The sequence below is a fragment of the Humulus lupulus genome, chromosome 6, assembly GCF_963169125.1.
Source record: "Humulus lupulus chromosome 6, drHumLupu1.1, whole genome shotgun sequence".
Classification (NCBI taxonomy): domain Eukaryota; kingdom Viridiplantae; phylum Streptophyta; class Magnoliopsida; order Rosales; family Cannabaceae; genus Humulus; species Humulus lupulus.
The window spans coordinates 222,741,570-222,762,393 of NC_084798.1; the positions used below are offsets into that span (position 1 = coordinate 222,741,570).

Here is a 20,824-nt window from a genome sequence, read left to right on the forward strand (position 1 = left end):
TTGTGTGCCTGAGAACATTTTGGAAGATCTTGGTGTGAGATCTCAAGGATTCAGCCATACGAAAAGATAGCAGCAAGGAAGGACCTGAGGTATTTTTTCTATTCATGTTCTTGATTCAATATATATGCATGTGAAGAAGTAGATCTAGAAATCTTATGGGATTAATCTAACAATTTGATTGTTGTTCCACTGCGCATAATCTCTGATTTGATCAATAAAAACCAACAGATTGGTAGTCTTCTTTATCTCACTGCTAGTCGACCTGATTTGAGTTATAGTGTTGGTGTGTGTGCCAGGTACCAAGGAAATCACATGGAGTCTCATGTTGCTGCTGTCAAAAGAATCATTCGATATGTTCATGGGACTGTTGATTATGGTATTTGGTACTCAAAAGAAACTAACCCTAATCTAGTGTGTTTTAGTGATGCTGATTGGGCAGGTAACACTGATGACAGAAAAAGCACTAGTGGAGGATGTTTCTTCTTGGGAAATAATCTAGTCTCTTGGCACAGCAAGAAACATAACTCTATTTCTCTCTCAACAGCTGAGGCCGAATACATTGCAGCAGGAAGTTGTTGTGCACAACTTTTGTGGATGAAGCAAATGATGATGGATTATGGGTTTGATCTTGACATTTTAACTATTTTTTGTGATAATACAAGTGCAATTAATATTTCAAAAAATCTTGTGCAACATTTCCGTACTAAACATATTGGTATTTGTCATCATTTCATAAGAGAATTAGTTGAAAATAAAGTTCTTGTCTTGGAATATATTGAAACACATAATCAAATTGCTGATATTTTCACTAAAGCTCTTGATTCGGTTCGCTTTGATTTCCTCCGAAAATCTTTGGGGGTTTGTTCTCTTTAAATTTCCTTGTTATTTTGTTGTCCTCTTGATCAATTGTGTGTTATTTAAGTTTAAGAAAATTGTCAATTAATTTGAAAATTTGTTGTGTGTCAAGCTGGATAATCTGACTTGTGTTTATGAGCTTTTAGTCGTATATTCTTGAGAGAAAAATAATCAATTCCTCCTAGGCATATTCGAGTAAATTAATCAATGTTAAATGTTTGAGCTTCCTTTTGTGTAGCATTGTTTCAAACTCCTGTGAAAGAATAGAGCTACCTACATCAGTGTGTGAAAGCCGTCTTTTGAGTAAGTTGGAACTTTGTAATTCAGAGTTATGAAGAGGATACGCTACCATAGAAAAGGGCTACCACTGGTGTAGTGTGACAGCGTCTTCATGGGTTACAATTATTTTTAATTTCAAAAAAGACTTATTTGTCATTGGGCAATGTTCCCTTGCATACACTGTCACACACTTATACTTGAAACAATGCAATAAAAAATTGTACACAGTTTATAAAAAAAAAATGTGTGTAAGACTCATACATGTTGATTGATTCACTTAAGAATATGTGCTTGTGACTGAATTGTGCTTTATTTATCTCGAATATTCTTTCTAAATTTTTATTTTCACAAGTGTTTTTATCCATGGTATACACTAACACTTTTTTTCATTTGATTGATTTTATTCTTATCAGGATGACTCGCATTGATCAAAGCAGAAATTTTTGGTTGAGTTTTATATTTTTGTGCATTTATATATATATAATAAAAATAAAAAAATAAAAATTTTGACAAGGAAATTCATGGTGGACCGAATCTTTGTGGTAATTGTGTGAAATTATACATTAATTTTGTGTGATTTAATATATTCTTTATTTCTAAGGATTTTATTTTTGTCTTCTTCCTCAATTTGGAATACCATGATTTGTATCATTATTGTCATGTACCTTATTTAGAATTGTTAAAAAGAAAAAAAAAAGGAAAAGGTCAATAAGAAGATCGTGTGGGGTATTTTTTCTGGTTATTTTTTATGGATTGGAATTTTATATCTATTTCCTTTTATAAAATAAAAAAGGGTAAGTTTTTATGTAGATCGTGTGTCTTAAAGGATGTTTCCTTTTATTTGTTAATTAAAACATTTTAAAAAAAAAAAAAGGGGGGGTGGGGGGGGGAACCTCTTATTGCCGTGGGTGTCCAAATTGGGTAAGTGTTGCCCTTAAAAAGCTTGCCATTACCCTTTTTCTTCTCACCCACGATCTCTCTAAGTCACTTCTTCTTCTTCTATTTTTTTTCTCTCATTTTTTTTGTAAGTACTTTCTGTTTTTCAGAGAAGAAACAATGGTGAGAACTCATGGTGCTTCCTCTAAGAAGACCCCTGCTTCTCAATCCAGGAAGGTGCCCTCTCCATCGCCACCTCCATCTGTGTCAACGGCGGCTCCATCTGTTCCAGGACCTGCCTCATCTGTTGAAAAGACTTGCAAATCCAAGGTGCGCAAGAAGGTGTTCTCCCTCTCTCATGAACACCCCCTGGTGTTTCCAGATATCTCAGCTGACATTGTCGATGTTGCACCACCATCTGAAGTGGTGGTGCCCTCTCGAGCCAAGGACCCATCTCCTCTTCCGATTGATTCGTCTCTAGCGGCTAGGGCAAAATCAAAATCTGTTTCATCTTCTTCTAAAGCTGCTGCTGCTGGGTTGCTCAAATTTCCCTTGAAGCTGAGGTTGGACACGTCTTCTTCCCACTTGACTGCTGCCAAGAAAAGATTGAAGGCTCGTCCCCCTTCTCTGTCTTCCTCCGAATCTGACCCTGAGGAAGAAAAGTCTGAATCTGAAGCAACCTGTGATACCACCTTATCTAATGAAACGGTTCTTGACAATGCAGAATCAGAGGCTGAGTTTGATGAGCCAGAAAAAGAAGACATTGTCCCATCTGAACAAGAAGCCGAATCTGACTCAGAACCAATTGCAACTCCTTTGTCATCCAAGGCTAAAGGGAAGAGACCTATTTCTGATCCTACACCTTCTCCAAAACGTTCAGGTGTAAATTTCAAACCTTATTCTTTAACTTTTTGTTATAATGATAATGCTCGTGATATGGTTCTCTATGCTCAACGGAAATTTATCATTGAGAGAAATTATGTCTTGAGTGATCATCGGCCTTATGGTGTGCTAACAATGCTTCAAGATCGAAAATGGACAGGTTCTTTGGTTAAATGTACTGGTTTTATGGATAGAATATTCAAGGAATTCTATGCCAATCTTACTAATGAAATTATTGAACCTAAATCTTCTCTGTATAATAAAGTGTTTGTTAGGGGCCATTGGTTCTCTTTTTCTCCTCAAGACATTGCCCTTGCTTTGCATCTTCCCCTTGATGTCGGAGATGATGATGATCTTGCCTCTCTTGACAAGGATATGGTTATCACTGAATTAGTAGGGCAAAAAATGGTATGGCCATCTCATACAGTCATCTCGGTCTCTAATCTCACCTACACTTATGCTGTCCTCCATAAGTTTTCCACAACGAATTGGAAACCCACTTCTCACACTGCAACTATCTCATTTGACATGGCCTCGTTTTTGTACAAGGTGGGGACCGGTATTGGTATAAACTTGGCTATGTTCATCCATTATCAAATCATTGGATTTTGAAAAGGTAATAGGAAAAACTTGAATATTCCTTTTCCTCAAGTTATTTATAAAGTGTTGAGTATGCAGAAAAAGATCTCCAACGTGATCAAGAAGACTTGGTGGCTCCCACTATTGCTGCTTCCTACAAGGCCTCTGCTCCTCCTGCTGAAGCCACTGATGCTCCATCAACCAAGAAAGTCAAGCCTCAATCTCTGAAGTTTGCCTCGGATGACATTCCTCATGCATCCTCCTCTGTTGCCACAGATTCATGACTTGTTGCAACAGAAATAGCTGCTGTTTGAGCCTCTGTTGATTCTTTAACTGCTCGAGTGATGTCCATTGAAGGACTGCAACGTTCTGTGTTGGAGGCTGTTCAAACTCTGTCCAAAGATCCTGTTGTTTAGTTTTATTTTAGTCTTTGTCTATTAAACATTGATACTCTCTTTTGTTTTATGGTTTATAGTCCTTTGGCTTCTTTGAAAGACACAAAGGGGGAGAGTAGATACTTTTAAAAACCTGTTTGTTTGTTGTTTTGTTTAACTCTGGACCTTCTTATTTTGAGGGGGAGTTAAATCTAGTTTCTTTATATGTTTGTTATAAGTTAATGCATGTTTGCATGGGGAGTTCTTTCTCTTTACTTGTCACTAACATTTGTGTTGCAAGTTTTTGAATTAATTTTGTCTATCAAATTGCCAAAGGGGGAGATTGTAAAATCCTTTATTGGCATATTTGACAATATTGACAAAATTAATGAAAGGAGAATTTTCGAAATGGGTAGTTTCCTGTTTTGTTGAAATGTGTCTTTTTATAATCAGATTATTATATATATGTTAATAAAATAAATATATAATTTCCTATAAAAGAATATATTTTCTTGAATTAGAAATTATTGGTATTTTTTTTTTATCTGATTTATTTGCCCAGAAATCGTGTACAGCTTGCAGAGATAATGTATATATTGTTTCCTTATTTATTTAAGGAAACTGGGTTTAAAATACTATTCAGGTTCAATGAATCTGTTTGAACGGATTGCCAGTCTGTTTGAACAGATTCTGACTTTCTTGTTTTGGAAGATTTTTCATTTATTGGCTGATTGGTTTCTGATTTGTTTTCCACGACCTAAAGGGATTCTAAAAATTATATAATCATCCTTAGGTCGTTGGTTTTTGATCATCTCTCTTGGTGTATTATTTTCCAAAAAAAATTCAAGTTTTAGAGAGACTTTTTATTATGTGAAGAACTTGAGTCCAGCATGTTCTTAGTGGTTTATTACAGTGTACTTTTGTATTGTTTTCTTTGTGTTAATTGTGCATATTGAACACACTTGGACATTGGTCATCAAGCTTCGGGAGAAGTCTTGTTCGTGAGTCACTTTTCGGGAGGAAAAGTGCAAGTGTTATGATTTGAAAGGAGTTCAAGATCTTAGCACTTCAGAAATTTGATTAGGAGTTTAGATTATAACAGTTGCGACAAATTCAAGAGGGAGTCTTTATTTGTATAAGTCAATTTGGTTTTGTAATCGTTTAGATATTCTTCTAATAAATTTCATTCTTTGGGCGTGGCCCCGTGGACTAGTAGCAATCTGCAAAGATTGCTGAAACCACGTATAATTTCGTGTGTTCTTTACTTTATGTTCGTTTTTATCTTCTGGTGATAAACTATTTAAACATAATCGCTTTCTGTTCAAACAGTCTCTGTGTCCGTTTCAACATTTCTGTAATAGTTCAACAATTAATTATTTAATTTGAATAATTAAGTGGGTAATCATAAAAAAACGAAATTTCACAACTCCTAATTACCTTCTTTCAATGGGGTAGGGAATGATTCAAGTTATTTAGAATAAGAGTACTCTAGAGTTAGACGTATATAATTGTGGACTTAGACGTATATACATTTATGACTAAACAAAAAAGTCCTCTAAACTATTGCATTCAAAGACTTTTAAGCTGTTGATTATTGCTCGAGTCTTCTTTGCAATCCACTGCAAGATGAAGATCCACCTTCCTCGTGAACCACCTTCCTCGTGAACCACCATAACAAGGTGATTGAAACTAAAGTGGCTGTTGCCAGGATCCGATGGTCAAGCTGTAAATGAGATTAAAGGAAGCTACTGGTCATATGGAGTTTTGAGCCATTGAGCTCGTACTTCAATGGATTAAAAGAAAATTTTCTGAATTTGAGATCTCATGAATCCCTTTATGAATCAAAATTTAACGACAGACTGTCCCTAAATCATGCTAAGGAATTCTCTCATTAATACACAGTAAAGAAACACCATTGGAAAATTACCTGCACCAACGAAGTATTCTCAAAGAAGTTTCGAATGAGTGGCTTCATTTCTAGAACATCCTCAGGTATCCATGTGTCACCCATCTTTGGAAAAGTATTGTAGGCATGTCCCAAGAAATTCACAAAATCATTATCACGATACACTACTAGAAAAAAAAAACGAAAAAAGCATACCACCTACTAATTAATTTGTTAAAAACTGGGCAATACAATAATAGTTGAAGTTACATACAGCATCATTTCCTGCAACAAATGCTCCTGAGACAGCAGTAATGCCAACAAGTAAGCTGACAGGAAGAGCGAATCTCTTTACTTTTGCAGCACCCTTAACCCAAGACATTGATTCTGCAGGTGGTTCGGGCATTACCACCGAGAGACCTGTCCAAAGAAGGCCGTTGTATATAACAAATGCATAAATAGATATCATGTATTTTTTAATTAAATAAATAAGCAAATTTTAAAATAAAAAAAATATGAATCCCTCTTTCCCTCTATCTTCCTTCTTTTCCCTCTATCTTCCCCGAGCTCTATCTTCCCTCTTTCCCTCTATCTTCCTTTTTCCCCCCTCTTTTCCCTCTATCTTCCCCAAAGCTCTCTTCTCCGAAGCCCTCTTTCTCTCTCTCTCACTACTGTGTTGCCTCTGCCAGGCCCGAACGACCATCATCCCATTGTCGGAACAGTACACGTGCCAGCCCAATCGAACCGCCGGCCCTCGAAACGTCGACCCACGCGAGCTCAACACCACACGCGCTACCCAGGGCTGTCGACCAACGGTCCGAAGCCGTCCGCCTCTTGTATTGCTATATGTTTGTTGGCTCTTGTATTTCCATTTTTAGTTTGATTAACTTCCAATCTACAGAGAGATGCTTTTGCTCGTACAACTAAGAAGAGGTGTTGGTTTCTTTCTTCTGACAACATAAAGTCTTTTGTTTGTATGGATATTAGGTAAGTGAAAATAAAAGTTTTGATAACTTCTTTTTGCCACTTTGAATGCTTTGTTTATGATTTTCTTATAACTCTGGGCTCAACAAATTTATCGGTCATCAAATATATATATGTATTTGTAGTACGTAAAGAAATAGTATATATATATATGCATATCATGAACTTTGGGTAATGTAGAGAATTTGATTTTTGTGTATGTACATATACAATAATTTTCCTTGGAAAAATGCACAGAGCAAGACCTATAGAGAAGAGTTTGTTTTGAATTATTTTTGGTGAAAAGTATGTTGGGTCATTTCCTTACCAGATTTTCAACACTTGATTTTCTTTTGGAAATTTTCCAACAATTCTAGGCACCACCTGCTACCAGTCTAGAGTTTCATTATTGTACCAAGCTAAAGCCCTTCATAATTGATTTGGATTGTTTTGTATAGATGTCCAAGAAGAGCAAGAAGCGAGGAACAGGTGAGTGAAAAATTGATTGACTTTGAAGCTTTTCCCACTACAAAAAACCTTACTTTTGCCGGCGTAAATTTGCGCCGGCAAAAGTCATATATTTTTGCCGGCGCAAAACCCCGTCGCTAATTTCAGTTTTGCCAACGCAAAATTTAATGCGTCGGCAATAGTACCTTTTGGCGACGAAAAAATGCGTCGGGAAAAATAAGGATGCGTCGGCAAAAGAAATTGTCACGTTGTTGTGGAAAATGCTTTATAGCGGCGTAAAAATGCGCCGGCAAAAGTTGACTCTTTTAGTGGCGCATTTTTGCGCTGGGAAAAGTGTATATATCACTACAAGAAATCTGATCTTTACCTGCCAATATTTTACCTACCAATATATATTGGTAGGGAAAGTAATGTTTTGCCTACTAATATTTATTGGTAGATAATATTAGTAGGTAAATGCTAGTCCATTATATTATATTTCAGAACATAGCTTTACCTACCAATAATATCAGTAGGTAATGATATTTACCTACGTATATTATGGAGGGAAATTTTTTAACCATTCCCGCTCAATTTTCCCCCCATTTTTTATTTTCATTATATTATTTTATTATTATAAATGCTTATTTGGAAGCTTATGTGGAGTAAATAATATGATGTGTACACATTGTATAACATGTGGCATGCCACGTGTGTACATAGTTGGAAAAAATATAAATAAAATATATTTATAATAAATTTTTATTTAAAATTAAAATAAAAACTAAAAATTCTACCTACCCACGTTTTTTTCTTTTCCCCCTAAACCCTATCTCTCTATCTTTCTCACTTCTCAGCCGCAACACTCACTCTCTCAACTCCCTCTCCCTCACGCTCGGCGAACAACACGAACGACTTCAGAGTTTGTTGAAACCTCTCTCCCTATGACCCCGCCACATGACGCGCCGGAGATCACCGCAGGTGGAGCTCGGAAGTTGCACCGCAGTTGTGGATTTCGAAGCTTTTTCGGACCTCCACCGTCGTCCAAACTAGATTCCAAGGGAATGGTTGTGCTCCGGACACCGAGAGGATGAAAAGCCACCAAAGAATCTGGGTAATTATGAAAGCTCTTAAATCTGAAGACGTCAAATCGCAAGGTTTGCTTTCTATCTCATTTCATTTTCAGAGCTTTTAGTTATTCAAGCATTATATTGGATGAGGTGATTTGGCATAATGCAATTACAGTGTAGTGGTTTTGAGTTAAATAAGTGAAATGTTGTTATGCTTGCTTTTTCATGGGCTCCTTCTCTAACCTCTGTTTGCATCATTGCTTGTATTTATAGTACTTTTTTTTTCTTACAGATGATTTCATTTAGTTTCAAATCTCAGATGATAAAATTTGTCTACCACCTGCTAAATTTATAAATACTTTTGTAACTATGCGGACCTTGTCTTTCAATCGTAGGCTCATTATATTAAATCTAGACGATGTAATACCGCCAGAGCTGTTCTTTCTTTAGAGTCCTCATACAAATGGGCTTTAAGTGGTACTCCTCTTCAGAACCGTGTTGGAGAACTTTACTCTTTGGTAAGTTTACTCTATGTTTACAAATGTTGGTTAAGCTTAGTGGCCTTCCTTTTTTCTCACTTATATTAGTTATTATGAACAGCTACACTTTCTACAAATTGTTCCATATTCCTATTACTTCTGTAAGGACTGTGATTGCAGAGCTCTTGATCATAGGTATGATTTAAGAGGATATAGTCATTTACGTTGTGCATGCCTTTAAAGATGAACAAAATTTCAATAACTTGGTATCATATTTCACGATTTATATATGTGTGTGTTTTCTCTACTCCAATTATTTTCTGCAGTTCCTCATCACAATGTCCAAATTGCCCTCATAAATCTATTAGACATTTTTGTTGGTGGAATAAAGTGAGTATCCAATTTATATTCTTCTATTATCTCACAGTTGTTTTTGTGGCAAGGTATTCTTATGTGCTAATGTGAGATCTTACTCTTGCAAGTTTATTGCTACACCTATACAAACATATGCGAATCAAGACCCTGGGAAAAGGGCGATGATGTTGCTAAAACACAAAATTTTAAAGAAGGTAGTGCTGAGAAGAACTAAAAGAGGGAGGGCTGCTGATCTTGGTCTTCCTCCACGAATTGTAAGTTCTAGATTTATGGCTTCTGTTGCCTATTGCACTTGATGATGTGTTAAATGTTCTAATGCTTATCCTGATTCTACCACAGGTATCATTGAGGAGGGACGTACTGGATATCAGGGAGCAGGATTATTATGAGTCATTGTACAATGAGAGTCAGGCACAGTTTAACATGTATATGATCTATCCCTTCTTTGTTTTCTTTTAATGCGCTAAATATAAGTGTTTTCATTAATTCTCTGTAATAGAATTTGCTAGAGATTGGAACTTGCAACTTGTTCTGTAAAATTCATTTCTTGTGGTTGCTTCTCAGTAATACTAAAATATAGTGCACGAATCTTTTTATGGTTATTTAATATGTTTTATTGCTTCCAGATATGTTGAAGCAGGAACAATTATGCATAACTATGGTCACATTTTTTACCTTCTCACACGTTTGCGTCAGGTGAGCAGTTAAAATAATGATTCCATCAATAAAAGATCTGGTTGCCTTGTTTCAAACTTCACATGTTTTAAGTATGATTTTGTATCGTATGTGCAAAGCAAAAAGAAATCTTATATCATCCTTGTCTGCATTATGCATTCTGCTTTTTATCATTCATATTGTTGGTTCTAATTACTCTCTTTGTTTATTGCAGGCAGTTGACCATCCTTACCTTGTGGTATATTCTGCAACTTCAGCAATGAGAAACACAAACAAGGTGGAAATCGATAATGAAGAGCGCATATGTGGCATTTGTCATGAGCCAGCAAAAAATCATGTGGTCAGTTCCTTGTTTTCTATTTACAACAAATCCTCCCTTTTGTTTACTATTTCAATTTTCAAATATTCAACTCTAGATATGAGACTAAACATTTTCCAATCACTGTGTCCAATCAAGTACGATGCTAAGTGATGCATAGCTATGGCTTTTAAAGTTGAAATTAACAGTAGTTAAGTTACATTTTAGGTTGAAAGAAGTCAAAGAACTAAACCTTCTTCTTTGGAGTAGAAATGGACGAGGCAAAAACATATATAGATGGCATAGCCTCTCACAGAGACATTTTCTGTCTGGATAAAGGATAATTTAGATTAATTCAAAGATAATTTCTATGGGTATCCCCATGGATTGAGATAAAGATTGGGGTACATATGGATCTCGATTCACTTTTATGGTTAATTTTAGCTAAACTCTCTGTTTTTTGGTTTGAAATGTTAAAGTGCTTTGGCAACCAAGGAATGGTTGTAACAGATTATTTTCTGAAAATAAATTAAATGTTTATTTGTTGATTTCTTTCATAAGTCCTGAAGTAGTGTATATTTTTCTTTTAAATGTTTGCTTTTTAGTTTTACTGAGTTTTGCTTGGATTTTCCTCTCTTTTCAGGTTACCTCTTGTGAACATGCATTTTGCAAAGCTTGTTTGATTGATTATGTTGCTTCCTTGGGACAAGTCTCATGCCCTTCTTGCTCGACACTGCTTACTGTTGATTTGACAGCAATTGCAGATAATGGGAATCAGACCAGTAAAACTACAATAAAGGGCTTCAGGGCATCAAGTATTCAGCCAGTTCACATTAAATTAGGGATATTTATTTTGCTAAAATTAATTATAAAGTCCTTCTCACTGGCGCCAATTCGAACCCCACCTCTGGCCATTGTCGGTGTCCACCTCCCAAAGTCATCATCGACATTCACAATAAGTTCAGTCAAAGAAAAGGAGGCTCTCATGCAATGATCCCAAAGTGAAGAATAGAAAGAATGTCATGAAAAATGACATTATTGAGTTTTCAATGACCTAAAAATAATGTATAGATATTTTTTTTTTATGAAATGTGCTTCTTAATAAGCAATGAATATTGTAGAATATATGTTTGCTTATTTTTTTTATTAAAGTTAAATAATTTATTTGATTAATAATGTTAAATATTTTTCAAATTAATTACTTTCATTTATTATTTATATTAAATAAAATTTATATATAATTAAAATTACCTACATAGAAATATTATATTTACTCACAAATAAATAAGTGTAGGTAAAAATAAGTGTCCTACAACATGTCACGTGGACCAATCATTTAGTGCCACTTAACCGATAAAAAGGGGATAAGTAACACAATCATTCGAATTTCTCGTAGCACGTGGACAAATTATTGTCTAACACGTGGAGCAACCATAAGATGCCAAGTGGCGGTTTTGATGTATGCCACGTAGGATGCCACATCATCAGACGCATAAACTATGGACACCATGTCAGCAGACATGTAGGATGCCACATCATCAAACACGTCATCTGCTGACTCATCAATTGATTTATAACTTAGTGGGGTCCACTGATTCTTTTACCTACCAGTATTAATAAGTGTAGGTAAAGACTCTTTCCCCACTAACCTTTACCTACCAATCTCTACCAATTCAATATTGATAGGTAAACCATATTACTCACCATTAGACTAGTTTTACCTACACTTACAATTGGTAGGTAAAGACCCAATTTTCTTGTAGTGTATCCAGTGAATATTAAAACTTTTGCCGACGTAATTTTGCGCCGGTAAAAGTATTTTTTAAATAACATTTTTTATTTATTACTAATTTTATCTTCAATATATTAATATTAATTAATAATTTTCGATTTTAATATATTAATAATTATTTAATGTTTTAGTAATATTATTTAATTAGATATAAAATTAAATTTTATAAATAAATAAAAAAAATTACAACTATTAATATTTAATGTCTTCACCAAACATGAAAATATAAAAGTAGTTAGTAAAATAAATGTCTAATAAATTAAACTTTAAATAAATAAATAATAAGTTCTACAAATGAGTACTGGCCACCTCATCATCCCCACCCCCGTCAGCATCGTCGTCATCATCTGAATCCTGTTCTGGTAAGTCAACAGTAAAACCAGGAGCCATTTCACCAACCTGCTTCAACAAAGCACTGAGCAGGAGATCTTGACGTCGTTGACGACTCTCAAGTTTAGAATTATGCTTTTTTAGGTTCTGATTTTCTAGCATAATGTCCTAAGTTCACTGCAAAAGGCTATCCACTTCAGGTGGCAATTGCCCGGACATTTGAGAAGTTGACGAAGATGCTGCCCTCTTTGCGCCAATTGCCTTCAACCTAGGCAACCCCCCAAACCCTTTCTTATAACGCAAGCGGGGTCCAAGGACATCCGTGACAATATCCATATGAGGCGGGAACTAACCGTCGACATTATCGCCGACACAAGAAGCAGCAGATGATACAGGAGCCGTACTCTGCGATGCTCGATGCTCGGTCATCTCAGTCTGCACAATAAAAAGCACGTATCTTGAATTCCAATATAACATTATTTGAAAACCTAACTTATAAATTTTTAATATAACAACATATAAAATATAACTTTATTATCTATCTGCCAACATCCTATCATTAATGACTGCAGACCAGTGATTGAAAAAGAATGTAATTAATTTTGTTCCCGTATCAAGGAGCAGGTGGGCTAAAGTAAATTTGGTCATGAAAATCCATATCTGAATCAAAATCATGAAGATGTTGTTGATATATACAGTAAGTGCAGTTAATTCCATTAATGGAGAATTTATGTCTCTAAACATATACATCAACTATATTTCCATGTTTTTTATTCAGATATGGATTTTCATGACCAAATTTACTTTAGCCCGCAAGCTCCCTGATACGGGGACAACATTAGTTACATTCTTTTTTTTATCTTAGTCCACAATCATTAATCATAAAAATATTGGCACATAGATTATAAAGATTTCATTGTTAAAAATTTAATTAATAATTAATAAATAATTACTAATTGACAACAACCAATTAATAATTAATATTTATTAATTATTTACTAAACTTTTTTAAAGTTAAATGATCATAAATTAGTTAAGGTTATGCAACTTACATGTTTTGTGGCCGCTACATCACTAATCCACTTATCATTCTTCTTGTGGAGGTGCTCGAATGTGTCGATCATGCTCGGGAGCTCGCTAGTAGATGGGTTCATCTAAAAAAGCAAATTATTTAAACATTGTGACATTTATAATATTTTCGTAAATGTAAGGATATAGGTTATTATAATTTACGTGATCATAAACATGGGCAACGATGGATTTGGAACCGTGTCCTCCTCGTATGGTCATTTTTGCTCTAGCTTCTTTATTTTTCTTCGATATACGCTTCAAACAGAAAACAATACTCATTAATCTAGATTGTAATTTTATAATTAAAAATTAATGTAAAATCTACGGCATACCTGGTGAGAATCAGAAGCCCAAAAATCACATAGAATTGCCCAATCAGAAGAAGTAATCGACACAAAAGGTTTTGACTTCGCTCTCTCATTGTCCACCTCTCCTCCAACCTCTACCCAGTGTTTCTTCATCGTGTGGCGCCAATCAGTCAGATGTTTTTGCATTTGTCTTACCATGGCATCGTTGATTACTGGATTGTCTTGTGGGTAAATGAATTTGTCCTAAAATCACAATTAAAATTGGAATTTGTTAAAATATTATGAAGATAGACAAAATATTTAATAGTTAGTTATTAAAGGTTTAAAAAATGCTTACAGATAGCCTATTTCGAATGACTTGGATATCAGCTGATTTTACTTGTTCCCAAGCTAGTGTAGTTGGAGGTACGGTGTTACGCAAATAACGAGCCATGGAATTGTTGAACCACTTGCCATACGTTTTAATAGCTTTTCCAGTTTGTGCATCAAACTCTACTTTCAGATGGCTAACTTCTTTATTGGCACCGTAATAAGCTCCCCTGCCTCTCTTGGAGCCACCACCTGTGTCATTACTTGGTTCGGCCATTCTACATTAAAATATTCATTAATTAACTAATTCAAATTATGTATGTCTGTTATTTTTTGTTATAAAATTAACATTTATTCATTATGGTATTTCCAAACCTACTCTATTCCGACCTAGTGGATCCCTTGGAGATAGTAAGGAATCATGTACTTCTCCTCATTTTTTTAAAACGTTTCTCAAACATTTAAAAAAAATGAGGAGCAGTACATGAATACATTGGCTATCCCCAAGGCATCCACTAGGTGCATCACTATTATTTTTTGTTATAAAATTAATATTTTATTACTTATTGTATTTCCCAACTTACCTTATTCCGACCTAGTGGATCCCTTGGAGATAGTAAGCAGTCATGTACTTCTCCTCATTTTTTTAAGAAGTTTCTCAAACATTTTTAAAAAATGAGGAGCAGTACATGAATTCATTGGCTATCCCCAAGGCATCCACTAGGTGCATCACTATTATTTTTTGTTATAAAATTAATATTTTATTACTTATTGTATTTCCCAACTTACCCTATTCCGACCTAGTGGATCCCTTGGAGATAGTAAGCAGTCATGTAGTAATTCTCATTTTTTCAAGATATTTCATCAAATATCTTGAAAAAATGAGAACCAGTACATGAATACATTGACTATCCCCAAGGCATCCACAAGTGCATCACTATTGTTTTTTGTTATTGAATTAACATTTTATTACTTATTGTCTTTCCCAACCTACCATATTCCGACCTAGTGGATCCCTTGGAGATAGTAAGCAGACATGTGCGAGTACGCATTTTTTCAAGATATTTCATCAAATATCTTGAAAAAATGAGTACCAGTACATGTATACATTGACTATCCCCAAGGCATCCACTAAATGCATCACTATTGTTTTTTTTTTATTGAATTAACATTTTATTACTTATTGTCTTTCCCAACCTACCCTATTCTGACCTAGTGGATCCCTTGGAGATAGTAAGCAGACATGTGCGAATACCCATTTTTTCAAAATATTTCATCAAATATCTTGAAAAAATGAGTACCAGTACATGAATACATTGACTATCCCCAAGGCATCCAATAGGGGCGTGTGTACCTATATCTGATACTATCATTAATTAATGATAATAAATAAAGTTTTCATTGAATTAAATAAAAAGTTACATACACTTGTTTAAATTACATATCACTGTCCTCATCATCACTAACTACAACATCATTACGAACATCACTATCACTATCACTATCGACTAGAAGATTATCGTCATCCTCATTGTCTTCATACTCGGCCAACGTGTCGTCTTCAAATTCAACTTCATCATCGACAACAAATTCATCTGAACCTTTGCCAACCAAATCATCAACGTTGTACACTTCAGTGGCATTGACATCAACCCGATCATACTGAAGATTATCAAAAATTGGAAGTTCTACCCACAACTGAAATGAAGAAGAATTAACCTCTTGCAATATTGGTATATCATTTGTGGTCTCAGTATCATCAACATCGGAATTTGAGAAATCTCATACATTCCTCAGAATGTATTCATTAACGAGCCTCCAATCATCCCCATTTTTCACATCTCGAAGATAATACACCAACTTCGCTTGAGATGTGAGAACGAAAGGATCATCTTTATAACATTCTTCCTTCATATATACGCTCGTAAAATTGGATTCCACTTTAATTCTACTTGTATTGAACCATATACACTTGAATAGGACAACACTGTAACCCATCAAGTAGGACAATTCAATTACTTCTTCCAAAACTCCATAGTAGTTCACTCCTTCCTCACTTGGCACCATTACACCGCAATTTTGTGTTTTAAGCTTCATATCACGACCACGAGTCACAAATTTCACACCATTCACTATCATCCCTGGATATGAGTACACGGTGCTGCTTGATTTGTTTCCGAAAGCATACAATTCATTATTCACTTCAGTAGGTGCTGACTCATGCAAACCGTTCACCTATCAACATTAACATTGAAAGTTAGTTTTGGATTGATTAAGTGGGGTTTCGAAAAAGAATTGCCTAATATACATACTCTTTCTTTGAACCACTGAGGAAAATTAGTTTCTTGTTGAACTTCAAGATTCGAGCCCCCCCGTCTTCTTAATTCATCCATATTCTCACTACAAATGGACAACAATATTATGATTTTGGCCTTTAATCGGTATATAAACCAAACATAATTATTGAAAAAAGACTAGAAAACACACCTAAGGTACTCCTTAATTTCGGCACAATTGTTCAAGATATACCCCTCAGTCTTTTGCTTTAATTGCGAATTGAGGAGCATACTTGATTTCTTACCAAATGGAAGACCAACAGCCTTATAAATAGAATATTCCCGATTTGGTTGGGATTCAACGCGATCGTCATTCCTCTCAGGTCGATTGAATCGAGTCTCAACCCCACGAAGGTACATTGAGCAAAAGGTTAAGGCCTCGTTCACCACGTAAGCTTCTGCGATTGAACCTTCCGGATGTGCACAATTTCTTACATACTGTTTATAAACTGCCATCGAACGTTCAATGGGATACATCCACCTAAAGTGCATGGGATCGCAAAGAATTTCCTCTTTCGGATGATGCAAAACCAAATGCACCATAATGTCGAAAAATGCTGGAGGAAATATCATTTCCAACTTGCATAAAATGGTGATAATGTCTGTCTCCATCTTCTCAAGGTCTTTCACATTCAAAGTCCGTGCACAAAGTTTTTTGAAAAAACCACACAACTCAATAATTGGCTTCCGAACTTCAGGAACCAAAAACGACCTAATTGCAGCGGGCAACAACTGCTGAAACAACACGTGGCAATCGTGTGATTTCAGCCCAGTTATCTTGCCATCATTGACATTGACATTCTTCGAAAGGTTTGCAGCAAAACCATTCGGGAATTCAACTGACTTCACAAATTCACAGAAAAATCGATGCTCCGGGACACTGAGGGTGTAACTGGCGTGCGGTTTCTTCCACTTGTTTCCTTCTTTGCGGAGGTGGAGTTTTTCCCTAATTTTCATGTCTGCTAGATCAAGTCTCGCCTTGTCAGTGTCTTTAGATTTTCCCTCTAAGTTCAACAAAGTTCCCAAGACACTGTCACAAACATTCTTCTCAATGTGCATTACGTCCAAGTTATGCCTCAACAATAACTCCTTCCAATAATCAAGCTCGAAAAATATGCTCTTCTTCGACCAATTAAGTTCAATCGGAGCCCTTTTGCGTTTCACACCACCAAATTCTTTGTGTTTCCCAGGATGTCTAATCTGCAAATTCTCTAATTGCTTCAACACATCATCACCGGAGTAATCTTTCGGTGGTGGCTTGAGTTCCTTGTTACCGTCGAATAGTGCTCGTTTGCTCCTCCATTCATGGTCCATATCAAGAAACCTCCTATGGCCAATGTATGCAATTTTACTTATAATCCCTACAGAGGGAGTTTCTTCATTGCATGTGGGACACGCCTTGTACCCTTTTGTGCTCCACCCAGACATCATAGCATAAGCTGGGTAGTCGTTAATGGTCCACAAGATTGCTGCACGCATATTGAACAAGGTACTATTGTATGCATCTCGTGTCTCGACACCATTCACCCATAACTCCTTCAACTCGTCAAGCAAAGGTCTCATATAGACATTGATATCTTTTCCAGGTGAAGAAAGACCTAGAATTAGAATAGACAACATTAATGATTGTGGTTTCATGCACTTCCACGGCAGAAAGTTGTATGGGACAAGTATCACAGGCCACATGCTGTAAGAGTTTCTCATGTTCCCAAAAGGATTGAAACCATCTGTAGCCAACCCAAGCCTAACATTTCGAGGTTCAGCTGCGAAAGATGGGTACAACTCATCAAGGTGCTTCCACGTCTTACTGTTAGCGGGGTGCCTCATCACACCATCTTCCCTTGGCCTTTTAGAATAGTGCCATCTCATATCCTCTGCAGTATATCTGGAACTATACAGCCTTTTCAATCTCGGCGTCAACAGAAAGTATCGCATGACCTTATGGGCCACTTTCTTCCCGTTCCCACGATTATCTTGCCAGCGACACTCACCACAAACCGGACAGAATTCCAAATTCACATTCTCCTTCCAAAACAGTGCACAGTCATGCTTGCAAGCATCGATGGACTCATATCCCAATCCAATACTCCGCAACTTTACCTTCGCCTCATAGTTAGACTTAGGTAAAATTGTTCTGTCAGGCATAGCGTCGACTAACAATTCCAGCAAACCATCAAAGTAATGATTGCTGCACTTGTTAATAACTTTCAGATGCATCAGCTTCACCAAGAAGTTCAACGCGGAATACTTTCGGCAACCCGGGTATAGTTCACTTGACATCTCCTTAAATAAATTGTCATACTTGTCGCGATGTTGAGGATCATCTTGGGGAGGATCATTATAATTTCCAGCGGGAACATCATCTTCAGCGTAAACATCCTCCAGGATATCTGCTATCTCATCTCTATCATGATCTCGTACCACAGCTGGTGGCGACGGCAGCGCCTCTCCATGGTAATGCCACACTTTGTAGAACTGTACGATGCCATTGTTGAATAAATGCATCGAAATTGCATTTATAGGCTGGAACTTAACATTCCCACATTTCTTGCACGGACAGCGAACCAAACCCCGATCGTTCAACTGATTTTTGGCGATATCGAAAAACTCCTTAACACCATTTCTATACTCCAGAGACCAACGATTCCTCGCACTCATCCAGCTTTTGTCGCTCGCCATCTTTAAGCGAAATAATTAAGAAAATATTAATAATTGTCTTAAAATGAGGGAAATGATAGTCAAAGTATTTCATGACTGTTTGTCTCCCTAATTATCACTAACTGATAATAATATCCTATCTCTGGAAAATATAATTATTTATAGAGATATTTGCGGCTAAATTACTCAAACTTACAACTTACTAACACTTAAATGACACGTGGCACCACATGATTGGTACACATTATTATTATTATTTTAAATACTTGTTCATAAAAAAAATCATTTTATATTTTTCATTTAAAAAAAAATCCAATTTATTGTTTTTCAATTTAAAAGTTACAAAAAATAATTTTTTCTCATTTTAAAAAAAATCAAATTTGTTGCTTTTAATCAATTATTTAAGATTAAGTAAAAAATATATTTAATCTTAAATTATTGCTTGGATTTTAAACAAAATTACTTAATCTTTAATTGAAAAAAAGTAGACAAAATTATAAATAGGAAGATTTTAATAATAATAATAATAATAAATTAAAAAATTTGAGGATATTAACAATAAAAAATTAAATTTAAAAAAAAATGTATTTTTCATACTTAATCATAAATTGAAAAAAAGATTGATTTCTTTATTAAAAAAATGTAAATTTTATTTTTTGTTAAATTGAAAAATAAATTTAAAAATATTTTAAGAATAATAACAATGTGGATAAATCATGTAGTGACACGTGTCATTTGACTAGTCAACTTTAACATTTACTTATTTATTACTTTTATTTTAAAATTAATTTAATTTTGTAATTTTTTATTAAATTCTTCAATTTGTATTGGATTGTTTACTTAATCAATAACAATTTTATTATATTTATATTTTACTTAATTATATTTTATTAAATCATTTATATTTTTAACTTTTTTCAATTACAAAACATCTAATATTAATGTTAAAATTAATTATTATGATTGGTAATTTTATTTTATTTAAATTATAGTTACAAATTATTTTTTTGATGAATTTTTAATTATACTTAAATTTTTATTTAATTAATTATTAAACTTTTATTAATTTTACTAACTCTAACAAAATTTGGGCAGCATAACGACAATATTTCAAACTATCCCGAAAATTGAAAAACCTACAAATTAAACACATATATACCCAGAATATTCCCAGATCATACAAAACATATATATATATACATTAACAAATACATCAATTTACATATATACAAATATTTAATCACAAAAAAACATATACCAAAACTGATTTTTTTATTAATACAAAAAATATATTATTAAATACATATTTACAAACATATCACATTTAATATAAAACAATTTAAAAATATAAACATACATTATTAATCTGGTTTTTTTAAGTTCATACTTTAACTAAAATACATATATCGCAAAATACAATATAATAAATATTAACAAGCAAAATTAAACAAATACATATAAAACATTAAAATAAAAAAATACATATTCAAATCAGTTTTTTAAATTTTACAAAAAAAAAATTAATAAATACAAAAAACATATATTATAAAAGTAACTTAAATATAGTTGTTATTAAGAGAAACAAATACATAAAAAGCATTAAAATAAAAAATTAATGTTAACGACTATATTTTTTGTAATTAATGTTAATTTTCCTAATACTAACAAAATTTGGGCAGCATAACAGCTATATTTTAAACTATCCCAAAATTTTATAAAACCTGCAAACTACACACAAAAATATACATAATATTACTAGATCAATATACAAAATATTCCCAGAGCATGCACAACATAAATGCATATTTACTTAAGATTTCTAAAATATTTTAAAATTTGATTTTTAATTGCTAAAATTTAATCTTATTATAATATCAAATCTAATCTCATAATCTTAAGATTAATCGAATTCTAATTAAATTAATTTCTAATTATGAGATTATATTAGATCATCTAATGTAATGATTTTTACTATATTATCAT

The 20,824-nt window shown here is 34.2% G+C and overlaps 2 protein-coding genes across 2 annotated transcripts; both read left to right on the forward strand.

The window, feature by feature from the left end:
* The first annotated feature begins 2,190 nt into the window (after nucleotides 1-2,190).
* On the forward strand, nucleotides 2,191-3,755 carry LOC133786194 (uncharacterized). Its single transcript, XM_062225399.1, has 2 exons — nucleotides 2,191-3,457; nucleotides 3,571-3,755. The coding sequence occupies exons 1-2, from the start codon at nucleotides 2,191-2,193 to the stop codon at nucleotides 3,753-3,755; spliced, it is 1,452 nt and encodes a 483-aa protein (XP_062081383.1).
* Nucleotides 3,756-8,104: 4,349 nt separating this feature from the next.
* On the forward strand, nucleotides 8,105-11,031 carry LOC133786195 (ATP-dependent helicase rhp16-like). The gene is made up of 9 exons (XM_062225400.1): nucleotides 8,105-8,254; nucleotides 8,606-8,728; nucleotides 8,811-8,884; nucleotides 9,016-9,079; nucleotides 9,172-9,318; nucleotides 9,404-9,489; nucleotides 9,691-9,760; nucleotides 9,954-10,079; nucleotides 10,681-11,031. The coding sequence occupies exons 1-9, from the start codon at nucleotides 8,231-8,233 to the stop codon at nucleotides 11,029-11,031; spliced, it is 1,065 nt and encodes a 354-aa protein (XP_062081384.1). The 5' UTR covers nucleotides 8,105-8,230.
* Nucleotides 11,032-20,824: the final 9,793 nt, after the last annotated feature.

Excerpts from the sequence above, each read along its gene's own strand:
- LOC133786194 (XM_062225399.1), top strand. The coding sequence starts at position 2,191 with ATGGTGAGAACTCATGGTGCTTCCTCTAAGAAGACCCCTGCTTCTCAA. Across the intron at positions 3,458-3,570 it reads CAAGGTGGGGACCGGTATTG|AAAAAGATCTCCAACGTGAT; the intron begins GTATAAACTTGG and ends TTGAGTATGCAG.
- LOC133786195 (XM_062225400.1), top strand. The coding sequence starts at position 8,231 with ATGAAAAGCCACCAAAGAATCTGG. Across the intron at positions 8,255-8,605 it reads AAAGCCACCAAAGAATCTGG|GCTCATTATATTAAATCTAG; the intron begins GTAATTATGAAA and ends TTTCAATCGTAG. Across the intron at positions 8,729-8,810 it reads TTGGAGAACTTTACTCTTTG|CTACACTTTCTACAAATTGT; the intron begins GTAAGTTTACTC and ends TATTATGAACAG.